General features: G+C 42.1%; 2 protein-coding genes across 2 annotated transcripts; both read right to left on the bottom strand.

Annotated features, from left to right (window-relative positions):
- Nucleotides 1-1305: 1305 nt before the first annotated feature.
- Nucleotides 1306-12004, bottom strand: pycr1b (pyrroline-5-carboxylate reductase 1b). The gene is made up of 9 exons (XM_079498645.1): nt 11799-12004; nt 11349-11442; nt 10257-10327; nt 7638-7817; nt 6991-7098; nt 6059-6172; nt 5287-5379; nt 4309-4472; nt 1306-2600 (listed from the first exon to the last, which is right to left on the bottom strand). The coding sequence occupies exons 2-9, from the start codon at nt 11413-11415 to the stop codon at nt 2429-2431; spliced, it is 969 nt and encodes a 322-aa protein (XP_079354771.1). The 5' UTR covers nt 11416-11442; nt 11799-12004; the 3' UTR covers nt 1306-2428.
- A 6649-nt stretch (nt 12005-18653) lies between these two features.
- On the bottom strand, nt 18654-20840 carry LOC306921969 (myeloid-associated differentiation marker-like protein 2; the record flags this gene model as incomplete). Its single annotated transcript, XM_079499315.1, has 2 exons — nt 18654-19569; nt 20560-20840. The coding sequence occupies 2 exons, from the start codon at nt 20838-20840 to the stop codon at nt 18918-18920; spliced, it is 933 nt and encodes a 310-aa protein (XP_079355441.1). The 3' UTR covers nt 18654-18917.
- Nucleotides 20841-27572: the final 6732 nt, after the last annotated feature.

Here is a 27572-nt window from a genome sequence, read left to right as displayed (position 1 = left end):
GCTTTTGGAGTATGCCTGCAGAGGTTTAATCAAGGGACACTGGTATATTTGTTTAACGCAAATAAACTAATCCTACAACGGTGGGAAATTGTTCAATTATAATGAGGACATGGCTCCTAACAAACTCACACTCTTGCCATCATTTTCCAAGACTATTACTGCTTGCCTGTGTGTTGCTTGAATAGATATCTAGCCCTATCTCATTCTACCACAAAGTGGACCCATATGCCACTGTTAATCCCCCAACTGTTGCAGCCAGGAGTGAGTGTGCAGACTAAAATATTTACTGTAGAATTGTAATAGTTCAGTCTCAAACTCACGGTTTCAACTTTTCTAATTACCATATAATCCCATCTCATAGAGGTGCACTTAAACTCTGCCCCCATTACCACAAACACATTTCAAAACGACTGATATCCATCATACCCACAATCTGGGAAGTGGGAACCCATCAGAGATTAGTATACCCATAAACCAATCTCATGTTTCTGAATAAATGGGAGTAATAATGTGAAATAATGTGTGGAGGAGTGGAGAAGTGGGAAATTGAACTGATCCTAGAGACCAGATCATGACCCCACTCTCTGGTCATATGTCCTGCTGACAGAAACATTCTAAAATTGGACTCGTGTTTCCTCTTAACCAATCACGACCCACTTCATGGCCAATGAGGAACAACATATTTATGTCTATTTATGGCCTACATGCAGTCCATGTGTGCAACAGAGGAAGTGGATTCTTTGAAGTTCTGAAATTGTGAGGCACACAGGGGTCAGGGGAAAACAAGGCAGTTTGGGCGGATGAGTTGAAGGCGTTTACAGGTGAAACATTACACCATTTAGTCTAGTTCAGTGATGACAAGCTAATTACATTCACAGATTGTGAGTCTATTCTGAGTGAAGTTACTCCTATATAATATAAATCAGTTCAGGGATGGTTAAGACATGCCGAGCTGGTTCAGGTTGGTATGTAGAGATTAGAGAAGGCACACGGATACTTAAAGGGGGCCAAAACATAATTTGATTTCAGGGCACCATCTTCAGGTCTGTCTTTTCAAGATCGCCCTTGCCCCAAGTTAATCTCTGGCCTCTATAGATACACTTCCTCATGAAGGACTACACAAACTGAACGCTGGGGAAATATAAATGTGAACGTTGAAATTCAAGAGTAGACATGACAGATTGTTCAGAGCCAGACTGCATATTCAGAGCTATACTATTCATACTCGTGTGGGGGTAGTGTGTGTGTGTGTGTGTGTGTGTGGTGGTGGGGGGGGGAGAAAAAAAAAGGGTCTTTAACAGAATGTTCTCATTCTGCAGCACATTTAATATTGACGTATTCTTGACAGACAGACCACCACAGAAGTGGTTATGCCAACATACATGTAACATTATGAACGTAGAAATATAAGCAAATTATACAAATTACATCATTAGGACAGACTGGGCTTTTCTCAGATATAAATATTTTAAGTGCCAAAATATAGAGGACTACTTCAATACAAGTGTTTGGTATAATAGATTGTTTTCTACTAGCACTTTCAATAAATGATACAGCACTTTCAGAAAACAAGAAAAAAAGATTACTCGAGTACCTTTATGAGCTCCAAGACCAAAGTAATGCCCTGACAAAGACTGTCCAGTCTAATAAGTGAAGTAACTGACCTGAGGAAACCAATGGCAAAAGTGTAATAAAACTTGTGTTGACCGTGACATGTGAAACGCATGACCAAAAAGGGTCAAAGGTGACACAATGTAAATAATGGCAAGAAAAGGCTGGACTGCAGTAAGGCTGACAATTATCAGAAGTATCTGAATTATGTATGAAGATCAAAACAATAAAAACTTTCAAAAGCTTTTCAGTCTATATAATTTTCTTCATTAAGGGCATAATACTGTTGGCCAATGAACAATGAAAATTATACTATCAAAACATGCGTGTAATCAAAATAAAGTAAGATATTTGCACATTGTGGCTTCATATTGTTTTTATGAAAAACACCTACCCTTAAAAATGGTATCAGTCACCATCTGCCTCAGAATTCCAAGATGGCTCACTGGGCCATTATCAATGAATAGTTAACACACAAAGCCATAGACTTAATACCAAACAGGTAGACAGAGGATTTGCAAATGCCTTTTTTCTCACTAGTGCGTCTATTGAGTGGACAGCACAATCCTACATCACGCCCTAAGGATATAAATCTGTGCGCGTGTGTGCGCGCGTGTGTGTTGTGAGGAAGGTCGCAGGTCAATTTGAATTTAAACTTACATAATATACAAATACAATCAGCAGTATTTGGTGTAGGGCTCTCTGATGCAATTTCAGAACACGGTCTGTTCTCTTCACTTTCCAACTCTGGGTTTGTATATATTTTCCGGTCGTTTGTAGTTTTCAAAGTGTGGTGTTAAAGCTTTCCCTGATCCTTTTAGTTCTTCTTCTTGACCACAGGGCTGCGGTTGTTGAAGAGGCTGAGGCCTGACCTGCCATTAGCCGTGTCAGAAACAGTGACTCCAGGCTGCTGCATCACCTTGTCCAATGTAGTCTTCTTAATGGCTGCGGGAGAGATGCGTTCCTGGTCTGCCAGAAACTGCAGCTCACTAATAAGCAAATAGAAATAAAAGTGAGAATTGAGGAAGTTACCAGGCCAAAATAAATGGAACTGAATTGACCAAGTCTCAAAAAGGATCAAAATAAATTCCCCTCACTGCACCTGGAGTTGCCCCAACACCTTCCTCTCCCACAACACTTGTACGCCGATTGGCGCAAAAGTTAAAGGACTACAGGCTTGATCAAGCAACGATAATCGTTTTTAAATATGGCTCCTGACCTCTTCTGTTCTTCAGCCCCAACTTTGTGTCTTGTCTCACAAAGATAGAAATTAAAGTAATTCTTGAAAAGAAAGATGTAGGAAAATGACTTTGCCGATACCAAGACAGTACTTTGGGTTAGAGTTCTCAATCTCTGCCCGGCCCAAAATGCACGATAATTAGTCGGGCCGGTCCGAGCCTCGGGCTGTGATTTTCTGTGATTTTCTTTTTTATTATTTTATTTGTATTTATTTTTTTAATTTTATTATAATACAAATAACAATTATGTTGTTTGTGTAATGTATTTATGAAGAGGGCTGAGCTGGTGAATGTTGGCGATTAACTTTTACAGTTTAGGCTACTATACTATGTGACCGGACTGCATGGTGGAGGAGGCAGCAGCAGCGCACCAGAGAAGTGACAGAATCGAACGGTGGTTGTTGAACTTGCTACCGCTGTCTGGCCTCTGGTTTGCGAACCAAATGAGTTGCTTAGTGCTCAGCATCAAAGTTTATAACTTAAGTTAACTTGCCATATGCTTAAATGTTCTATACGACCATCGATTCATCCGAAATAGCTCGTTTTGGAAACGTCGGCGCTTAGCGCTGTACAGCAATTTAATTTTCCCATCGTAGCGCAGCGCGCCTCATTGTGTAACCAAAAGAACAGATCTGCAAGCTGTCGACACGCAATCGAGCGGCATGTTGATTGTTTGTATGTCTGTTCTTTTGGTTAGGCAACGCACATTACGTGTGGTATGTGGGTTTGAGAGGCAATGATTAATGTAAACTATATAGGCCTACAGTAGCCTAGTAGATTATAGCCAAGTTGACAGTCGTTAATAATATTGTATAGCTCTGTTCGGGACTGTTGCAGAACGTTAACCAACGGTGAATGATGAAAAAGTTGCACTTTGTTAACGGGGACAGTATTGGACATATTAACTGCGTCACATCAGAGGATCGCTGCTACTTGATTCAAAGATGTTTACTCACCCCTGGAAATCGCTGGAAACCATTACAATGTTGGAAATGGAACATTATCAGCCAATTAACGTGAGTTACATTAATCCTTTATTTCGGCGATTAGTCCGTTCACACTCGCCTCAATAACATTTGAACCACGGCGCAAGGCACCGCGGCCATATAGTGGCATTTTTCTTTTTTCACTCAGGCTTTTTCGGGTCTGCAGGCCTAACATTATGGGAATTTTTAGGGTCGGGCCGAGCCTCGGGCCGAACCAGTTAGGGTAGGGCCGGGCCTTAATTTTCAGGCCCGATGAGAACTCTACTTTGGGTGCACCGCTCAAGATAGCATGTTAAATCTGTGATGTCAAGTTTTGCCTCTTCAGATTCGCCTTGACACCCAAGTTCTTCTTAGAAGATATACAGTATAATTTTAAATGTCCAAATTATAGTAACGTGAATTTCCCAGCTCACTGTGCAAATGTCCGTATGCTTAAATGTCCAAATAAAAATAACGTGAATATCCCAGCTCACCGTGTTCTAATACACGAAGCTTCTACGGCATTGATGAGCAGACTACGGAAGCCGCCACTCTCCAGGGTGTGCAGGGCGAAGATGGTGGCTCCTCCAGGGGAGCACACATTATCCTTCAGCTGGCCTGGGTGCTGCTCCGAGTCCAGCAGCATCTTAGCTGCTCCCTTTAAAAAAAAAAATGGGTGGGGGTGAACCATAGGACAAGATGAGGTTAGTTTAACTGGGTCACATATCTCAGAGAGTCAGAAATACATCAGACACAGTATAACTGGCCTAATCTGATACTGTGCCAAGTTTTGTTAAGTAGAATCAGCCAGGTTCTGTGCCAACTAAGGAAACCTTGTGTCCAAAGGTAATTCAGGAATATACTGAACACTCCTTATCTCATGGATATAAATATATTAAGAACAAAATATACGATAGTAATAACTTATAGCCTAGTGGTTGATCCTGGGAACAACATTTTAGCTAATGATGAATAATTGATTCAAATTTCAGATTTCAACATTTGTTCCAAGGACAAAATCAAACCAAGAACACCTTCAAAACCACTACGGAAGGAAACAGGATATCAAAAATAAAAATACATAATTTATTTTACACACAGTAAGGTTTTTAATAAACATTTTCAGACCACATTTGTGTACATGTAGCTCAGTCTTTAGAGCACTCGCCTTTCGACCGCAAGGTCATGGGTTCGATTCCGGGCACCGCCAACTCAGCGTATGAGGAGCACGGCTTGAAGTCGTGCAGAAAGTACTGAGAGCTGATGGTAGGTGTTGCGCTCCACCTCTGTATTCCATCTCCCAGAGGTCTAGCGCATTGAAACGGGGATAGACTCCCGGCTGATACCGACAATAAGCCTCTCTGACTTACTTACAGACCAAATTCCAGCAATTACCACCTTGACAAACTGGTAGCATGCAATTTAACATTTACAGTGCAGACAGAAACAGCAAGAGAGACACACAAACTGACCAGAAGGGCCTGAGCTCCAAGTCTGATTGCCAGTCTTCTGGGGAGGCCCATCTTCACTCCTCCATCGGCAAGGGCTTCTAGAGCCGTAAAAGCCTGTAAAGATATACCAACAGTACCATCACAATGATTACTACACGGCTTGATTGAATGCTTGATTCTAATTGGTCAATCGCCAAATTCAGCTGTTATTTCTCGATAATGACCGCTCCGCTCAATAACAGGCCGATGTCTAATCAAACGCTCAGAGCACCTGGCTGCAGTGGGTACAGGCTTTAGTTCCGACATACTATTGATCCGAAACCTCAATCCCTAACCTAACCATAACCGCAAGCACGGGAGCAGCGCATGTCAGACCATCGCATTTTCGCATCGCATGTCCCTACGCTTCGGACCTTTGGTGTGTCGGATCTGCGTGTGCACCCCGCTGCAGCCACTGTGCTAAGCCTAAACAATTTACTTGTGTCTCCCTGAGTGGTCTACAAGGGGAGACACGTCATGATCCAAGGAATCATTTTGATTGCACAACCTACAGTTTTAAGAGTTAGACCAAAATGTAAAGCAGGCCTGACCAGTAAAAACATAAACTCCGCCTCCAGCATGGCGGAGATAACGCATTTATCCCTAGTTCGTTGTCCGATTCTGGGTCTGGCTGCCCACATGTCCCACAATCTCTTTATTTTGGGGATTACCAGGTAAGTATTTCTAATTAGACAGGACAGTGAAGACATAGGTGACCCTATTCCCCGCTTCTGTCATACAGACAGTCACTTACGTAGGCGGGGCCACTGCCGCTCAGTCCAGTGACGGCATCAATGAGGTCCTCCTCTACTTCAGTGCAGTAGCCCACACTGGACATCAGCTGCTCCAGAAGCTTGCCATCTTCCACCTAGAGGATGGGAGACAAGCAATTTAATAAAGTAGGGAAAAAAGTTTAGCTCAACCTCTTTGTCATTTGTATTACCTTTGTCAGGGTTGTGGCATGATCCATGATTCGACCGATTGTGAGGTGACAATTCAATCATTTTCATTCACCACTGCTATGGTGCCTTATGAGTCTACCATCACATTCCTACAGTAGATGAAATCCCTCACCCCATACAAAGCAATTTGTACTCGATGGACCCCCATACCCAGTTCATCACACCACAGAATAATGTGTAACTAATTAACACAACCCAGTCAAATTTGATTGACAAAAACATTGGTAAAAAACAAACAGTATTTTTTCTGCTCTGAACGCATGCCCACTGAAGCTCAATATGTGCATTTACCATGATGCACTTGGGTGGCAGGAAGTGTATTTATATAATTATGGGAATATGACAATTCTACACTTTTTTTTGCTCCCGATTCCAATCATTTGATTTTGAGCATCTGCCGATACCGATTTTTCCCGGTCCGATATTTATATTTTATAGAACACGTTTATGTCATATCCCAATAGTACAATATCCCAAATCAGACAATTTCCAGTCTAATATGATATGGATATAACTTTGATACTAGGGATGTCCTGATCACGTTTTTTGGCTCCTGATCATTTGAAAATGACGTGATCGGCCCGATTTCCGATCACCCGATCCGATCGGGACAACCCTAATATAAAGTGATCGGTTGGCTGCCGAGACAGACACAAGTAAAGTGTCTTTCAAATCATTCATTACCCCGATTGCAGCATCTATCCCTCCCTCGCTCCCTCCACACCTCTGCATGTGTTCCTGTGGCGTAGACTGTAGCCCCCTCTCTCACCACCACTGGAGTATTAGTCATACACCTCATCACCTTAGGAGCCGGACGGTACTGGAGTAGCTTCTGTAAGATGACAACAGGGTAGATAAACACGACAGAAAGAATGAGAACCGAGAGTACCTCTACTCTACCGAGATGGGGCCTAATCAGAACACTGCCGCACAGTGCCGTCTCTTGGACACATGCCAATACAATTTTAATTGAATTGAACCTGATATCGAGAGGGAGTAAAAGGGAGAAAACAAACATGTCGATAGGGAGTTAGAGAAGCCTGAAAAGGAGACAGGAAGAGCTGTTGCGTGGCTCAGTCTCTAACAACAGATAAGGTAATTATGCAAATTGCTAAAGAATTTTTAGCAATTGTGGAAATGGTGACTTAACAAATACAAACAAAGACCAACAGTCACCAAGTATTATTTTCTTCATATCTCTGCCACCAGACTTGTGACATTTCAGCAGTGTAAGTGAGGGACTAAGAAAGAGAGAGGCTGCTGACAGAGAGAGAGAAATGGGGAGAGATAGAGTGTAAGCCAGAAAATGGCTGAGAAACGAACGCACTGCCAGTGAAGACTAGAGTAGAGCTGGTAACAGTTGAAGCTGACCTTCTCTATGGAGCTGATGGTGACTCCTGCAGCACAGGATACTATGAGGTGGCGGTCCTCAATTTCAGGTCCAATTTCATCCAGGACAAAGGGGATGATGTGGGGCTTCACAGCCAGGAACAACACATCACTCTTACGGACTGCCTCCTTGTTACTCGTGGTCAGGTTCACTCCCATTTTCTACACATGTTGACACAAGGAGTATCATAGAATCAGCAGCAGACACTTTATTTGGGAAACTCAGTTCTGTCATGGCTGATCACATCAAGCCACAGCAACATCATAAAGTCTTGATGACAGGTTCTCATGTGTGCTCAGATGAGACAGACCAAGAAGAAAAACACAGATACCGTTTATCTATCTCAGAGATTGCAATAGGTTTTAAACTCCTGGTCATCATAGAATGATTACAGTTCAGTTACAGTTTATAGCGTCTGATAAAAAACAGACAATCATTTTCAATGCATGAATGACAAGCAGGTGCATAGGCGTTGCCAATGTGAGACTGAAAATTATTTGAATGTAAAAGGAATAAGCCTTGCCGAGCCACAAAGCCCATAGGGCAGGAGCCTATCTCCCTTTACTGTAGCGTGAGGCAGCTGGACATGACGCTAGTATGTCGCAGGGACTGACCCCCAATCCAACCCTTGATGCCGAGTGCCAAACAGAGAGGCATTGGGTCCCATTTTTTGTGTCTTTGCTCATTTGATTTAGCTATTTTGTCTCATCTGTTTAAGGAAATAGGTAGCTGATATATTGCACTTTTACCTTAGCACTAGGTATACTCTTGGTTGCTTGTTTTTGCAGAAAATGCACTAAAGACTTCTGGTGATTAGTAGTTTTTGTTCCCTACCTATGTTGAATACACTTATTGTAAGTCGCTTTGGATAAAAGCGTCTGCTAAATGACTGTAATGTAATGTAATGTAATGTCTTTGCACTTTATGACCTGGGGATCAAACCCCCAAGCTCAGGGTGGACACTTAAGCGCAGGTCACGGAGCTGGTGTATAGGAGAAGGCTATGGGGAAAGAAATGTACAGCTTCAACTTGCTAAAAGATTCATTATCTAATATCTACTTTAGGCTTCAAACACACAGATTGTGTCTGTGGCTGTGTGCGTAATGATTTCTCAACAACATGTTGCAGCATTAGTTTCATGCTAACGCATGTTTTTCAGGATAATGAGCAATAAAAGCCAGGTCTGAGTTTCAAGGGCAATGCCAATAGTGGGTAACATTGATTTCTCTCCATCCATAAGTGATACTGGATTCAGTCGTTGGGCTGATAAGGGTCTTAAAACCATAAATCAGTTATTTGAGGGAACAACTTTTAAATCCTTTGCTCAACTCCAGACGAAATTTAAACTCCCTTCAAGTGATTTATTTAGATATTTCCAAATAAGGCATTATATCATGGATCATAGAGAGAGAGAGCTGGTTAGGAAAACCCCAAACGAAATTGAGGTGTATTTCATTGGTATTGCAGAAAAAAAATTCCCAACTAAAAAACATGTTTCTAATTTATATAAAGCGCTGGATGATGTTTCTCAAAATACATGGTACATTAAGGATAAATGGGAATTGGAATTAAATAATAATTGAAGACAAAACCTGGGAGGACATGTGTGAAGGTTGTCACAAGGGAATAAATAGCCAGTTGTGGAAGGAATTTGATTGGAAACTCAAAACTAGATATTTCAATACTCCTCTGGTCATTTCTTCATACGTGAAAACACCATCCATAGAATTATGTTGGAGAAATTGTGGGGGAGTTGGAGACCATACACACATTTTTTGGGATTGTCCAATAATTTCAGGGTTCTGGAAAAATGTTAAAAAGGAAATTGAAAAATGTTTGGGGTTGAATATTCCCTCTGGACCCGAGTTATTTCTGCTGGGAATTATACCCGAGGAGTTGCGTGGATGGAGTTACATATTAAGGATACTTTTACTGATTGCTAAGAAAATGATAACAGTAAATTGGAGGGAGGTAAAACCACCTACTATAACCCAATGGAAACAGAGACTGAAGCAGGTTTATATAATGGAGGAAATGACGGCAAGGTTACAATTAAAAATGGAAAGTTTCATACTTAAATGGACTTCTGTAATATTGTACTTGGGTGTTTCGGTGTATGTGTAGAGGTCTAAGAGTGCTGAGTAGGGGTTGTTGAGTCTATAAAAATGCTTCGAATGTTGGATATCTGCTGTATACTGTATTGTATTGTGAGTCATGTCTGTACTGTCTGAAGAATGCTGTATTTTTGAAGTTTGTCAAGCTGTTTTTCTGTTTTTCTTTGATTTCTTTTATTGTCTCTGTTTTTGTTATGTATTTTTGTTTTCTTGTATTCACATTTATGTTTGATTTCTGTTTCATTGTTCGTGTTTCATTTTTTGAAATAAAAACAAAGTTAAAAAAAAAAAAAAAGCCAGGTCTGTAGCAGTGCAAATCTTTCATTAAGTTGATTGGTTCATCTGGCCATGAAATCAAAATATAGGCTATACTCACAGGTAATATCAGGTATGGTCATATGGTGCATAAACCATAAAAACAAAGAAAGGAGTAAACAAATGGACTGAGCAAGAACACACACATCCTGCATAAACTTATCTTCTCACCCTTAATCCAGCTACAGTAGGCAGGTCTGTGTCTGGGGAGCTGGCTGTGATCCTGTTCGTAGCTATAACCCCTGGAGTGAGGTGAAGTGAGATGAGAGGAAGATAAAAATAATGACAGTCAAGACTTTGATTATTAAGGAATGCTGCCATCACAAAGTGTGTGTGTGTGTGTGCGTGTGTTAAAGTTGGGTGCTGTATCCAATCAAATGGTGCAAGCAAATATTTTTTAATTGATTGGATACTTTGTCAGAAATGTAAACAAACAGCACATGGTACAGTCAGACATTAGGCTAAATCAGTGGTTCCCAAACTGTGGTACGTGCACCCCTTGCGGTGCGCGAACGCCTTCTAGGGGGTAAAATATATTAACATATTATGCCAATATATGGCAGGTATATGCAGAATATAGCCTATGCTGCAGTATGTGCCATATTCAGGTCCATATATATGTGCATATATGTGGCTAAATAGGAAATATATGTCTCTATATAGCTTATGCAACTTATATTTCCATGTGGGGGGGGTGCGTCAGCTAGGTCACGAGATAACAGGGGGTGCATGGCCAAAAAGGTTTGGGAACCGCTGGGCTAAATGGATAACACATACGTAATGGGGACTGGTTTCCATTGTGATCCTATGTATCCAATTCAACATACCGGTAGCATAGAAATCACACCCGTGTGAACTGAGTGGTGCAAGGTCTTATATAGCCTGATCAGCTGTGGTCTGACGTAATGTCAGTGACCATAGTAACCATGCTCATTTTTTTGGTACGAACACGGGTACACGGGTACAAAGCCAGTTGTTAGAGTGGTTTACACCACTCAAAAATAACACAATACATACATTTTATGATAAGCCTTTATTTTGTTGCCGTCTTTATTGTATTCACGTGACGCTACTGTCTTATGTGTTTGTCATTTGTCATGATGCTGGTGGTACTGTATGAGTGTATATGTACGTATCCATTTCCCTGCGGGGATAATAAAGTACATCTCATCTCTCATTTTGGTAAGATTAAAAATATTGAAATGTTGGGAAATGGGTGGATTTCTCCAGCGGGGTGTGAGTGATCAGTCATCACTGACTCACCTGCAGCAGTGAACCCTTTCACCAGTGCGTGAGCCAGCTGGCCAGCTCCGATGAAACCGACGCTCATCTTGTTGGGATGTGTGACTTATTTGCCCTACAATGCAAATTCAAAAAGACTAGGTCATTGTCATTCATACATTATTACATTTAAAAGAGTCAAGCACATATCCGCTATGCAAACAAAACGTGAATTTGCTTTCCACGTGGCTTTTGTATTAAACGGATACCAATAGGCTACTACTCTAACCTAAGTTTGATTGCAGCAAATGTAACATCAAAGCAATGATTTAGTGATGCTAGCAGTTTGCTAGCATCACTAAATCCCTTTGCTATTGCTAAGCTCATTTTGACCACCAACCCGGCAGACATGCTATAGTGCTAACCTAGCTTGAATTCAGTACAGCACATATTTCATTAAGATTGTAAATTATGTAAAGGTGATTAACTTACCTGCTCGGCTGATCCCAGATGTTCCAACTCTTTGTGCCTCCTGGTCGACTTGGAGTAGTTACCGCTGTTCAGTCTGTGAATGATGAAACAAACCACCACTTTCTGTGTCAACGTGGCTTCCTCCTTCACCGGTCACCCCATCCGATTCATCCACAAGGCACCACAAGTGTGATCGATGGGAGGTTAGCCAATCACCAACGATACAGTGCTTGCTCGTGGCCAATAGCAAGTCACTCTTCTAGCTTTGGGCGGGGTTTTGTAGTCCACCACTCCTCCTTTGCATCAGTAACAGCAGAGCGGAGTAAGAAATGTAGGTCAAGAGTGAAGAGTATGACCATGACCATGAACGTTATAAAGTGGGTTATGTTTATTTTGGCAAGGGAAGCTCACGTAACTCCTATTCAAACTAATAGTCATTGCTTTGTCAAAGATTGTTTTGTTGTGTGTGTCCATCTGCCTTAGTAGTTTTTATTTATTTTTTACAGACTGATCTCATGTTTTAGGTTGTTCTTAGAGAAAGTAAAAGATGCGTGTTAATTTTGTTTTATTTGCTGCTTTCTTTCGTTTTAGGGATTTTAGCTATTTTTGACAGGGGCGGGGGCATTCGAACATTGGGCTAAATATGTATTTTTTTTACAAAATATTATGGCGATTTATTTTCCTTTAGTCCTTTATTTTTTTATTATTTACTATAGTCCTACTAGACCCCAGGAAATTACATCTGGTCACAGAGGATCACAGGATCTACTGAATGTGAAGGAGGCCTACTGGGGGGAAGCCACACTGTGTCATAGGCTTAATATGTCAGTTTGACACATTCAGTAAATCATGTGATCTTTTGTGGCCAGATGTAATTTCTTGGGGTCTAGTATGACTATAGTAAATAATAAAAAAATAAATCGCTATAAAATGTTGTTAAAAAATACATATTTAGCCCCATGCTCGAATGCCCCCGCCCCCCCTGTCAAAAACAGCTAAAATCCCTAAAACGAAAGAAAGCAGCAAATGAAAAAAATGAACAGTCATCTTTTAATTTCTCTAATAACAACCTGAAACATGAACCTCGGTTGAAAAAACTAAAGTTGTCCTTTAAGTTAATGTACAGATACTCTTCTATGTGAATAGTATCAGGATGGAAGTCAGACGCCTGAAGACATAGGCTACAGTAGTGGTGCCTTTGTGGTCATGATCAAATTAAATAAAGGTGATCATGATGATGATGATGATGATGATGATGATGATGATGATGATGAATCAAATATTTATAAATGAGAGCTAGATTACTATAGGCCATAATACTAGTGGGAGCGTGAACAACGATCTGGTGCCACCCATTTATAAAACAAATATGGGCAAATTCACCTTCCAAAGCACTGCTACCCAGGTGTGGAATGCCCTCCCCCCATCCCTCAAAACAAACAAATCACTGGCTTCCTTCAAGACAGGCCTAAAAATGCACCTGCATGTCAGCGTGTCAAAGGGAGAGGAGGTGATCGCCCCAGCCTCTTTATGCTAATAATCCCCTTCCGATTAACTTCGGCCCCAACCTGTGCATACTGTATATTTCATGTTTAGAGGAAATTCATATGTCGTTTTAAATTATTATTGTTATATCGATTGTTGTTACTGTGTTAATTTATTATTCATGTCATGTGTGAGTGGATGGGACCCGAATGGAAACAAGGCCGCAAGGTCTTTCTTCGGTGAAATCCTTTTTGGACAAAAATCCCTGACTGTACATTGTGCTGTTTACATTTATATGTTGCCTAATAAAATATTCAATCAATATTAAATTACATTATATTAAAAAGTTCCTACTTTCTGCCCTGGGTGGTAATTAAGTAATTATATATAATTTATAACACCACATGCACATGTACGATAGCCCATAATATTAGAATCCACAATAAATAAATGGTGGTTTGTAAAATATTTCCATCAATTTTCTTGTGGTTTCATTAACACAGTATAATAAAGCATGAATAATGGAACACATGGCGTCTGAACAATTAATGCATCTGAGATGTTGCAAGTCTTAAGTTGCAATAGATCTGTTTGATATACTGTATAATTGCCAGCCTCGGTCATTTAACCTCCTTAAACAAACAGTTATGTATCGATCAATGTCATTTTGTATTACCACCTCACATTAATATAACACAAAATAAATTATCTTTCAAATATGCTTTAAAGGAACACTTGTTACAGCTGACCACATGACCAGAATGTTATTCTTATTATGTTGCATTTAACTTTATAGAATAAATTGTAATTATGTATTTTCATGTATTTAATCTTGTTGAATGTATTTATAATTATGTATTTATGTACTTTTTGTATGTATTTTATATGGACCCCTGCAGGAAGATTAGCTGTCGCCCCGGCGTCAGCTAATGGGGATCCATTCAATAAACAATAAACAATACCACTGTTTGAGGAAGGTGATTCTATTTAGTTGTAGGTGCTTACCATTATGCGTCACCAAGTCAATGTCTATCCTTGTGCCTGCACATGAGTGCCCATATTTCAATATTGATGAACTTCAATGCAAATGCAGCAATTTGAATATACAATCAATAAAACATTTGAAGGGAGCAGAGGTGGACAGGGACCATGTATTTGAATGATGCTATTCAAAAACCTCTGTGTAGCCAAATGTTTTTGTTCTCTCATTTGATTTGACAGAATCTAAATAAGTTAGACCAGCGAGTACACTAATGAGGCACAGAATTTGAACAGAGCTTGGTTTCATATTTTATCCCTGGGTAGTTCTCTAATGCATGCTCTTGAAATTTGTCAGGAACTCAGCCTATATACCGCCTGTCAGTTTGATGGTAAGATGTGCCATGTGAACATTTAATGGACTTATGCACCTTCCCTCCCTATCTGTCTGTTTCAATCTCTACTGCCCATGCTCGGCCCCATATGCTATATGCCATGCCATGCTAAAATTACACTCCATTAGAAACATTCCATTTATTTCCTCTGTTGGGCAGGAATGCCTACTGAGGGATTGCAAAGACCAGTGTCTATATATACAGCAGAATGTATGGTCTGGGGTCACGTTCCAAACGCACCAGCTGTTATACTGCACTTTTTCTGTCAGCTGGGAGAAGTGACATATGATTTAAGCTTTCATAGTTTTGAACCATTGAACAAGCCCATACAGTTCTATTGACTTCTGCATTTTCTTCAAAGGAAAAGGGCAGTCATAGCTGATAGCTGTCATGTTTTCCATGTTGTTGGGGAAAATAGAGATGTTGGACAAAGTAGCCTACTCAAATCCAGTACTGGAGTGAAAGTGAAACATGCTGTGTGAATTTTGTACTTGAGGGAAAGTACTGGAGTACTTTCTTTAAAAAACAAACACAACATTAAAGTGAAAACAGTTAAAATGGAAGATCTACAATCTCACCAGGTGTTGCATTGCAACACAATATTTGTCTTTAAAATGTAATGGAGTGAATGTCACTTAAAAAATACTAATGTGCAGAGCATGGTGCACAAGAACATGTATTGTTACTGCAGGTCAGATGGTCTCCTCTGATATGATGTTGGAGAAGATAGAGATGTTGCCAAGAGCAAAACAACAGCACAGTGAGCAGAGAGGACCCATACTGTCTCCTCTTGTTCAGGTGACATTCAGAGAATACTGTTGGTTTTGTAATCTTCAAGTAAGCTGAAAACTTCAGCATTATATCCTTGCAACAGGCAAATCGACATATGCACACACAACACACACAAAGTCAATTTACCACTCACTGCCTCCGACTCCGTGCTATCTATCACTCAGACTCTGCATGTGTGGCGAGGCGTGACAGCACTTTATTTTTTATTTTTTACAAACCCCACATGTATTAAAAACGCCAGCCAAGTGCATGACTTTTTTTTCACCATAGAGAAGGAAGACGGTCTACTGTGGACGTCTACGTCCACAGTGATTTGTTGCTTGCAGTGATTAGGGCCTAGACATATAGGTGTGTGTGTGTGTGTGTGTGTGTGTGTGTGTGTGTGTGTGTGTGTGTGCGTGCGCATGCGTGTGCGTGTGCGTGTGTGTGTGGAGGGAGTGAGAAAGAGGCAGCCTTGTCAAGTGAGAAGTTGTGCACCTAATGCCTAGACAGATAATCTCTTCCAGGAGCTCATGTCTCCCTCCTACAGTCTGAGAAGAGAATGAGTGAGAGAAGCAGAATACCAAAGCGAAGAAAACCAACAGACGGAACTGTTGCTGCTAAACCAAGGACTCCCACATGCACCTGTCTCATAGAGAAAGAAACCATGTGCCATTCAGAAAGAGAATACTACAATTGTATATATATGTATGTATATGTATGTAGGCCTATGTATGTATATATATGTATATATATGTATATATATATATATATATATATATATATAAAGAGAGAAAAATGTACAGTGGTGGAGTTAGAGCTTAGTTTATAGAGGAGCTATTTTTTGGGACTACGTTTTATCAGAAAAGATCAAAGCAACACATACGCACGCACGCACGCACGCACGCGCACACACACACACACACACACACACACACACAGTATGTACAGTATGTATGTATAGTATGTACCTATACGATTGCCCTTATAGTTTGGCTCCTCTTCCCTAGAGACCTCAGACAGAAAGAGAAACACACACAAAATAATGTCTTCATTAACGAAGGCAGTTTATTTACAGCTATAGAAATTGTCAGATTATTTCATAAGGGAATTCTGTGCAACATAAGCAAATACAAGAGTGACATGTTGTGTAGTTTCAGGCAGAACTCCAGATTTGGGTACAAGAGCGGCCTAATGGTCCTGGATTCATTTTTAGCCACAAAGCTGTTGCTGTGCTGTGTGTGTTGATGCAGGGGTGGTTTTCCATGGACTTATTATAGTACAAGTATTGTATTTACAGACCACCAGGGATGGGACTCACTGAGCTCTTGGAAGAGCGATGGAGCGTTCATGGAAAGATAGTGAAGAGACACAGGTGAGGACTTGTAAGAAGAGTGAAACAAGGAAGTTAAAGTTGCAATCCGGGACTCGTTTTAATAATTAAACTTCTATTGAGGAATTTAGACCTTGTGTTTTGATGGGAACTGGGAAAACTAATGGTTCTCAAGAGGTATTGACTGAATTTCAAAGTGCAATATCTCCCCTGAACAAGTTGGCGCTCTGTCTTAGCTCAGCAGTATAGACCAAGGAGCCTAGGTTCCCAAATCCCGGGAAGGAAATGTTACGGTCTGCAGCTTTAAGGAGTAGAGAACAGAGGGATGGAAAAAGGACAGGGCGAGAGGCATAAGATAGCATGTGGGGAGGTGAACATCTGCAAACCTTTCAGATCTTGTTATAGAGACAGAAGGACAGGGAGAAGAGGGAGAAAGACGGGGCACAGGTCTCCACCATGGCAGGTCAAGTTGTGGCCTCCTGGTATAATTGGATGATTTCAGGCATTTTGTTCCAAAAATGCGTTTTGCAAAAATCCACCTGTTGGTGGCGCTATAACAGGCCAATGTGAAAAATATATTCCTCAGCCTAGGAAAGTGTGTGAAAGATTTCACATAAATTGCACGCTGCGTTCATGATTTGAGGCTTTTTGTTCAAAACGGGTCAGTCCTGCAAACTTTGAAAGCCAATGTTAGCCAATTAGGATGGAATATGAAATATCGGACAGATCCGTCTTGAGCACATGACTATAGAGATACTGTGTAACGATTTGCAGGATTTTTGGACAAAATCTGGAGGAGTAATAGCAAAAAATGTCTTTTACAAAAGTCGGCCTCCTGGTGGCGCTATAACAGGCCGTTCTGGAAAATTGGGCCAACGGTGCCGGAGATTAGCTGGTAACGGACGGACGGACACTTGGATGGACGGACAGCCGGACGAACACACGGACGGGACGGACACACGAACGCACACACGGACGGACGGAAGCAAAACATACTCTCTCCCCATGCCTTTCGGCCTGGTGGAGACAATGAAGGAGAAATGGGATGACATAATGAGAGTCAGAGAGAGGGGGGGGGGGGGGGGGGGGGGGGGAGTAAGGAAGGAAGGATAAGGGGAAGGAGAGAGAGGTGGCGATCGAGCTGATCTGGCCAGATCTTTCTTTACTGTTTGTCCCTGGGAGTAGATAGTGCTGACAGAGGGGCTTCAACCAACTGGCAGCTACTGGGACCACTTTCTCTTCTTTACTTCTGAAGGGTGGAGGGGTTGTTCCCAAACTTTTTAGCTCGAGACCCAACGCGACACCACGTTGTAAGCTTGTAGAGCTGGTATTTCCACTACTTCTTAAGCATTGTTTTCTAATTCATGGGATTTCTTTGATTTTTTATTATTTGTGTCCATGACTCACAAATGTGTCCTGACTCAGTGTTTTGGAACCAGTGGTCTAGGATATTTACCATTAGACTGTAGGTTACACATGGAAAGCAAGGAATAGTCTAAAAAGTGTGTGTGTGTGTGTGTGTGTGTGTGTGTGCATGTATAAAAGCACACGCGTGCGTGCGTGCGTGCGTGCGCGCGTGCTTAGAAATTGTCAGATTATTTAATAAGGTTATTCTCTGCAACATAAGCAAATACAAGAGTTACATGCTGTGTAGTTTCAGGCAGAACTCCAGATTTGGGTACAAGAGAGGTCAAATGGTCCTGGATTCATTTTTGAGCCCCAAAGCTGTTGCTGTGCTGTGTCTGTGTTGATGCAGGGGTTTTCCATGGACTTATTATAGTACGTGCGTGCACGCGTGCGGGCGTGCGTGCATGGGGTGGCGTGGGGGCGAACCTCAGATTTGGAAAGGTGGGTGTGTATGGCTTCAACTGCCAGTGGGGCCCCTGGCTGGTTGGGTGTGGCTGGCTGGGCAGACCCATTTGTCTGCATGTATTTTTAGGGCGGGCAAAGTTCAATGGGTAAGATACCTCCCTGGGGTGTGGTGTGGCAGAGGAAGTAACAGGTCTGAATTGTTCTGTATTTGGGTCCAGTGGTGTCCTTACGATTGAGCCTTTATGTCTGTTAAAGATATTATACAATAAACAATAAAGTACATTAAAAAAAAATCACTTCATTATCCCTGTGATGCTAAACGCTGGGAAACTAAATGAGATGGCACACATTTCCCATTCACTGTTGCTATACCCGTGGCCGAGCAGAGGTCTGTGAGGAGACAAAACGTATCCTCTGGGAGTAGATCAGGTCTGTCACATACAGCCCCAGGTTAACAAATGAGAACACCGCCACCACTACCTTACTATCCCATGGGCACTTGCCTCGGGGACACGATGCCGGTCGCCATGGAGAGCCGTATTTGGTGTCAAAGCAGAACACTGTCCAGATCACGGATGCACTGAGGTAGAGCAAAACAGCCAGGAGGGTATAGACCACCACGAAGCGCTCAAACGGCAGGAAACGCACAGCCGTGGTCCTGCCGCATACAGTGAGGACGACCACCAACGTGGTCAGAGCGAAGCAGAGGGCATAGACGACAACGCAGAAGATTGTGGCAGCAAAGCGGTAATACTCGCTCCCATTGGCCAACGCTCCGAAGATGATGCAGGCCACGAAGCCTTGGACCACTTTGAGGAGGCCGGAGACTGTGGCCATGTAGCCCACTACCGTATGGCCCGGTCTGGCTCGGGATAGGACCACCTCAGCTCCGTAGGCCAGGGAACCGGCGATGGAGCAGACACTGACAGCGATGCGGAAGTCTCGGACCTCACAACCCGCATAAGGGCATTCAGTGCGGACAAAGTAGAGTGGATAGACCACAGAGGCTGTCACATACCTGTGGTTGAAGACAGAGAAGTAAGTATTGGGGTAAGTGGATGGGAAAGAAGTTGTTGTTTAACCAGACATTTCATGTGTAAACGATCTATAGAGTCTATAGACTATCATGCCCCCCCTATTTTAATATACCATATATTCTATGTAATTACAATTATAGAGTTTTACTTGATTTCACAGCCTGGCGACTGTTGCTGAACCCTATACCACATTGACAAATGAGGTAAGAGTTATAACTGGAGCAGTGTTGGATAGTAACATTAAGCCTTTTTTCCTCCAGTATCTGTACTTTATTTGAGTATTTGTGGTTTTGGATATTGACTTTCACTTCACTACATGGCAAAAAATATATTTATCTTTATTGGAAAGCACAGGATAAAAACATTACAATTCCAACACTTATGAAGTGCTTCCCATATTTTCCTTTTTTCAAGAACAATCGTGTCAAAGGTCATGTCTCACCTAGACACAGGATCTGACAGATTTTGACCTGATGGTCAAGATTCAATTCATCACCCGAGCAAGCAGGCGGGCTCTATTATCTCAATGGTAAAACAAATGTCAGCACAGTTGAGTAATACCTGACCAGGATTATCTACGCAGCGGTCCCCAAACATATTTGTTCGTGCACCCCGTTACCTCCTGACCTATAGCTGACGCCAAGTCTTGTTGTATTTGGCGGAAGATGATACATTTTTTAATATGATTATGGCAAATAATCACAGAATGTCACTGCACTGAGAGACATGCAACTGATGTATACTACCGCAGCTGCTATAGACATCTCCTTACAACATTGGTTTACTGGATTTTGCAGTTTGTGCTAAATAACACCATAAAACCGCCATTACCCTTTTCATGTCACGCACCCCCTAGAGGCGCACCACAAGGGGTGCACGCACCACAGTTTGGGAACCCCTGGATCAGGTATACTTTGACTGAATTACTGGGGTTGAGCACTTTGTCCATGACTGACCGGAGCGATACTTACATGAGGGTCGCCAGGGCAGCGAAAGCCACAGTCAGGTTGTCCCAGGATACCCGCAGGCAGCTGTAGAGATGAGTGGCATCCAAGAAGAACACCAGGGTTGTCACAGCAAAGCAGAGACACCATACCGCCATGCAGAACACACCATATGATCCACTGTAGCCAGCACTGTGAGTCACCATGGCAACAACTGCACAGCCCAAAGCTAATTGAGAGAGGCGAGCAGCACCAAGAGGCGAACAAACCGCGCTCTTGTTGAGATACGGACCTCCCTGCGAGTCCATGGTCTTGCAAGTCTGTACCTCGAGAGGGAACTCCCACAGACAGCCCAGATGGTTTACCTCAGGGGGCAATGTAAGTTACCGAAATCCAATTTCAGGCCGGTTCCAAAACTCACTGGTAGTAAAAGATTGAGTTGAGTCCAGGCGTTGTAATTTTTGATTTGAGTCCTTGTTTTCTGTAGCATGTAAGTTTATCTATTATACTTGTGGCCACATACATCTCAAGAGGCAATAGTTATGTTAAAAAAGAAAAAGCTCTTTAGGACCTTTCTGAAGTGCTCTTTTTCTTGTTTTGGAGGTTTTGGACAACTTTTTAGTTTTTACACCTGATCATGTGTCCAAAATCCTGTGTCCAATCTACAGGTACATGTTTCCCAATTATTATTCATCTGAAAAGTCAATTCTCAGTTGTACTGTTGGGTCTCTGAAGCGTGTGGTGCCCTGGAGCAGTGTTCGACAGTACTGTATATCTGGATGGTCAGTTGGTCTTAGGTAGTGTTCGCACCGTGTGAGTAGTACTGTATGTGTGTGGGTGTTGTAAAGTAAGCTCAGCATATGGCTGTCACCCCAGTGTTGCCCTCTTCTGTCTACACTGTTTGTTGCGTTGCTGAGGACTGTGAGTGTTTTCTGCTATTCTATTTCTGTGTGGGTGAGTCAGAGCATGTCACAAACAAAATATGTCAAAAACTCTCCTGGATTTCTGCACACACACACATACGAGCTGTGTGAGCGGACACTATAATCTATGCACAGTATATTCACACAGTAACTTCTGAATTTAGATACCGCGCTGACTCATCCCTTTGGATCAAAGAATACAAAGTAAATATCTAATCTCAGTAGCCTATATGATTACCATTCAAGACAGGTTGACATTCACAGTACCTTTTGATAAACAAAAAAAAATCACCTTCAAAAAAGTCCCCCTATGATGATATGTTGTGCGGTAAGTCCAGACTGTTAAGTGGCAAGATCACTAAAGTCACATATAACCAAAACAGAGCCCTTGACCTCTTCTATGTAAAATATGGATATAATCCACTCCATTCCTTAGACAAGATAGATCCCGATTAGTGTTGGCGTGCTCACTACTCCGTTCTTCTATCACTCTATCTGTTAGAGTCAACTATCTCTCTTAGGCATGCCATTCTCACTGACACACTGTTGAACCACGAGGCCATGTGGCGGCTTGAAGTAGCTCTCCAAATGCCATTTCTGCCACCCCCCCCCCCCCCCCCCCTCTCTCTCTCTCGGAGGAATGTGTGTGTGTGTGTGGGGAGGGGGGGGGATCAAGATCAAATATGCAGACATGTGCATATCTAAGACCTTAAGGAATGGGATGAGAATCTAACCTAACCCACTTCACATAGAGATTACATTACTTTATATTTCATTACAGGGGGTGTCCTCTGCCAGGCAAAGGTACCAGCTCACATCGCCAAACAAAGCCAAGAAGAAGACACTCAACGCCATGTAGCAGAACTGAGATATACATCTGAAAACCGAGAGCAGGAGGGCGATGTGGTCCTCAACCGGGTCTGAGGTTGTTTGAAGTGTGTGTGGGGGATTTGACAGCTCCTGGTGCCTTGCTGGGCAGTGATGTCTGTGAGTAGACCTACCTATATCTATAGGGGAGGATTTTGCATTGCGTGAACGTTCAACCTATCTGAGAAAACCAGCAGCAAGTTGATACAGCATACAGGAGCTTGATTCCCGAGCCCGGTGGATTTCTGCATGCATGTCACTTCCTCCCCTGTTTCCTGTCAATCAATCAATCAATCAATCAATCAATCAATCAATCAATCAATCAATCAATCAATCAATAATAAAAATTAAAAAAAATCACCCATCATAATGGTATATGTATAGCTCCTGGCTGTGCCTGTGAAGTTGGGAAGCACATGGAGAAAGTGGAAAGTATTCTTTCTCATGCAAATCATTTATTTCTCTCTCTCTCTCTCTCGCTTTTCTTTTTTATGGTTCTGGTATGGTTATGGTTATGGTATTCTTTATGGGTTTTTTCTATACGCAAATTATGCTGACTGACATTTAATTTGGTTTTCATCTAGTTTTACCACTTGCAAAAAATAAAAGGTTCTGAATATTAACCTATATTTGGTTGGTTGTTTAAAGTTACATTTAAGAACATAGACCAAACAATACATTTGGGAAAGGGAAATCAGAAATGTCATGTGTTATTTAATTGTGTTTGATAAATGGCTACTTTTTACTTAACTACCTGTTTAAACTTGAACATATTGAATATCAGATCTGGGTCAATTTACCATCCGTTTTTGTATTGACCTGTACCTTCGTTTGAAATGTACCTATACTAAATGTAAATAAACATTTCAATCAATCAATCAAACCCCGGGCCTTTGACTTAATAGATCAACTTGTCCCATGGGCCAAGTTAACCACAGGATCCCCCCCCCCCCCATTTACTTTACTTTAGATTTTATTTCGGTCTCATTTTGACTTGCTTGAAGCGTTGAGTTAACTTGTGGCTCAACAAGGACAATATGTGTCTTATCTTACCTGCTATGGTCCTCCTGGGGACAGGAGACTTCTCAGCATGCCACGGCCCACGGGTCATGTTAATCTTTTTATTTTATGTTTGGTCACTTATTTTTGGTTATTGTTTTATTATCCGAGGCGTGTGACGTGTCAGCCTGTCATGAACGTGTTGTTGGAGGAGAATTTGTGGGAGTTGTGTCCTGAGGGAACCGCGTGAAGTGGTAGACCGTCCTAGAATGTCTGTGATCATTCATATACTTCATAAATTCTGTATACACATACATAGATCGGTTGCACCCGCTCTTGGTTGCAATAAAACATGCGCGGCATAATTGTGATAAATGCTCTGTTTTACTCACCCATTAAATAATTCCAAAGTCGTGGAGTGAGATATTGTCCTCTAGTTTCACATCTATGTGAAAGTTCTGGCACAAAACCTTTAGTCAATTATCTTTCACGAGCCAATTTATTTACCAACAATTCCTGTTGATTACCACAAACATCATCACCAATTGACCAGGGAAGCACAAATGTTTGGGGCACACAATTGGCAGGTGGTGTGATTAATTACCCAGCACCTATGCAAGGCACCTGGTCAATTGTGACTTTGTCCAGCTGTCATTCCGGCCCCTCACCCCGAGAGAAAGCCGTCCGGGTGCTGCTCGTGAAAAAGTGGAGATAATTGACTAAATAGCCTGCCAGAACTTTCACATGGATGTGAGGACAATATCTCACTCCACGTCTTTGGAATTATTTAATGGGTGAGTAGCCTACAAACGGAGCATTTATCACATGTATGCCACCGTTCTGCCACTGCAACCGCAAGTCTTGGACACTGATCTATGGCTCTGCTATGTGGAATACTTGCAAATGTATGAAACGTAGGCTACATTGGCCTAGGGCTAGTGTGTCGGGATCAGGAGTGATAATAATAAACGGGACGGATGTTCCCGACAGGCTATTATTCACATAGGCTAAATACGAAACGGTAGTAAACTAAGACATAAAACAACACTTACAATCGCATAAGTGTGTGCGCCACAGCGGCCCCATGCATGTAAGTCTTCCAGTAGGTATCCGGAGAACTCGCCAGTTTACCACTTGTTTACCACTACTTGGCCTCACCCCCCGAACCCACCTCACCCCTGCCCACTTTGACAGACTGGAATGGCTAAAGGGTCGACGACAGAGTACAGCATCTTGCAATGGGTCTGGTCCACAAAATTCGATACTCCACCAAGATACCCATGTACCTGTCTAGATACTTCCTTAATGTTAACGAAGTCCACACCCACAACACCAGAGGGAGTGCAACGAACCATGTACAACCCAGATTCGGCACAAACAAGGGACTAAATTATTTTCGCTCCTATGCCACCAAAATGTGGAACGCCCTACCAACAGTCATTAAGACATGCAAATCCCTTGACTCCTTCAAAACCGCTCTCAAAGGGCACCTACGGACGGCTGCAATTCGAAACTGGCCCGTAAAAATCTGAAGCCCCCACCACCCCCCCCCCCCCCTTTTTTCCCCCCTCACTGTATATGTCTCTTTTCCCTTTTTACTATCATGAATTCCTGTTCTGTTCTTTGACTATATAGAAGTGTCTATTTGTACGTCTCTAAATGTTTTGATGAATTGAACATGGTGGACCCTCTTGTAAACAAGTGTAATGCTTAATTGGGTCGTCCACTCACAGTTAACAGTCTTTGTATTGAGTTTGTGCTTGAAATGTACTGTAATTCTGCAAACTGCAAACTACATATTTCAATCAATCAATCAATCAAACCAACTCGCCGCGATTTAGTGCATTTTAGTTTTACTTCACCTTAATTTAAATTGCATTGAATTGAGAGAGAGAGAGAATAGTTATTTAGAGTAAACACTAGAGAAAGTAGGAATGCTAAAAGTTTAAAGACCAAAGTAGGCCTACAGAAACAATGTAATTCATAAGTAAACAATTCCTGAAATGGTAGGCCTACTTATCAATCATTGGTATTCACATACTCACCTTTTTATCATCATCTAGCTACAAAAGTAATTTGATCACTTTGGAAATGAACTATAACATCTGTGAGTTTGACATACTACACTGATGAAGACAGCATGTTAGCATAACGATGAAGACATTGATGAATCTTCGCTGCGGCGAGTTGGTAAATAAAACTGGCGAGTTCTCCGGTATCACAATTGAAAAACTATATGGAGAATGCGGGCATCGATCCCGCTACTTCTCGCATGCTAAGCGAGCGCTCTACCATTTGAGCTAATTCCCCTGAAAGACTTCACCACTAGCTTCAAACTTATCTTGGAGCCATCTACAGGTGAACGCTACAACCACCAGAGGTCAGTACAGCTCTACAAACTATAAACTGATAATAAGGTTAATCTTATTTCTTGCGTGTATGCTCTTAGAGCATGCACTGCTTTCTGTGTTTCTCAAATTCTCTCCCCCTCTACATATTCTCCAGGTCACAGGTGTCCTAAATATCAGTTCCAGCTCTTCAGTGATCATTGCTCAACTCTATTATTGGTCCGCCAATAATGAGTCCACCAATCATCTCCAATTCCCTTCCAATAAAAGCACCTTTGTACTAACAATCAGCCCCTCTTCCTTCCACCATGTCAGACAGAGACAGCTCTGGTTGTGTACAGACTTCGTGTCAAATTCAGGCCTGCTTTATGTGTCTCAGCCTTCACTATATTGTTTCTGTACGATAAGTTTCTTTCAGGGAAATGCTGGGGTACTCTTAGCTCTGATCCATAGCGCTAAATGCGTTTAGAGCTATGGACCAGAGCTAGGGTACTCTGTACATTTTCAACACATTATTTTCACGTTACACGTTATTTTCTGTTAAAAACATTAGGTTAGGTGTGAGTGCCAGGTTTTGGTTTTGTAGCAGGTTTTGGTTCTGTCTAGTTATTTACATTTTTCAGCTGACAGAGTTTTGGTTTTATGGTATTTTAATTTGGCACTCACCAGTTTGTTTCCCTGTTTCCTCCATTCTTTCACTGGATAATGGATATGTCATACCCGGATATGTCGGGTGAGCAGTATGGGTTAGCGCCCCAGCCTGTGTCTGCCGTGAGGAGGACACCCAAAAAACCCACGTGAGGCCTTTTGGACGGCCATTCAAGTCGCAAGTGGAGCCTATGGCACCACCGTTTCCCAGCCAATCCACCACTCCCGAATGAAGTGTCTGGTACTGGGAATTTGGTGCAACGCACAGGTCCTGGCTGCACCTAAAAAATATAAAGGCTCATACATAGTCTGGATTTTCGGTTGTGAGGTGACCACCGAACTACAACATGACGTCACGAGCCGTGGTGAAGAGCAAACCAACGTGGCCAACGCCTTTCTGTTTTTACTCACCACCGCTCAATGTTATTTCAGCTCCGGTGGTCACCTCACCACCGAAAGTCCAGACTATGAATGAGCCTTAAGAGCAGGAGTGGACCTGGTGCGGCGTAGGAGGTGCCTGGCCAGGAGTCAACTCACAGTGCCTAGTCCCTCCACGCACCGGATGGCCCGCCCAGTACCCACCCAGTACCGGATGGCCCGCCCAGTACCCACCCAGTACCGGATGGCCCGCCCAGTACCGGCAGAGTAGTTCTGGAGCAGCGGACTGTGTACCTGGTTTTTCCCTAATGGGACATAACCGCGCTGCTACTTGGTTATGTTTAGGTTAGGAGGCTTGTCATTCTCAGTAGGCTCCCAGCATGTGCAGTAGACCGATAAGATCGGCTTGATAAGTAACTTACTGGGAATTATCGGTTGATTTTCACTCAAATGTTTTATCAATGCCAATCGCAGCCAGTAGGCTCCCAGACTACAAGCAGTAGGTCGATAAGATCTGCTTGATAAGTAACCTTCTGGGAATTATCGGTTGATTTTCAGATGATCTCAGACCCGAAACCCAGAGGACCTTGGGATACATCACTGAGGATACGTCCCAGGTGCATCCATGCAATGTTTTTTAGTTCTTAGTTTTTAATTAAAGCCCTAGACCGCCATATAGGGACGTAACAACCTGCAGATTGTAGACCTTCTGTAAAACATACTTAAATTAAATGTGGAAGATGGCTATGTTTTAAAGTGAGAAAGTGTTTTCAATGAGGGAGTCACATTTTGAGTCACAATTGCCTCAAATAATTTACAGTATAAAATACCGACATTGCTTTAAATACAAAAAAATATCATTAAAACACACATTACT

The sequence above is a fragment of the Electrona antarctica genome, assembly GCF_951216825.1.
Source record: "Electrona antarctica genome assembly, chromosome: 4".
NCBI lineage: Eukaryota > Metazoa > Chordata > Actinopteri > Myctophiformes > Myctophidae > Electrona > Electrona antarctica.
The sequence above is the reverse complement of the archived record's forward strand: the minus strand, read 5'-3'. Positions and strand labels throughout refer to the sequence as shown.

Excerpts from the sequence above, each read along its gene's own strand:
- pycr1b (XM_079498645.1), bottom strand. The coding sequence starts at position 11,415 with ATGAGCGTCGGTTTCATCGGAGCTGGCCAGCTGGCTCACGCACTGGTG. Across the intron at positions 5,380-6,058 it reads GCGGCAGTGGCCCCGCCTAC|GCTTTTACGGCTCTAGAAGC; the intron begins GTAAGTGACTGT and ends ATATCTTTACAG. Across the intron at positions 4,473-5,286 it reads TTGGAGCTCAGGCCCTTCTG|GGAGCAGCTAAGATGCTGCT; the intron begins GTCAGTTTGTGT and ends TTTTTTTTAAAG.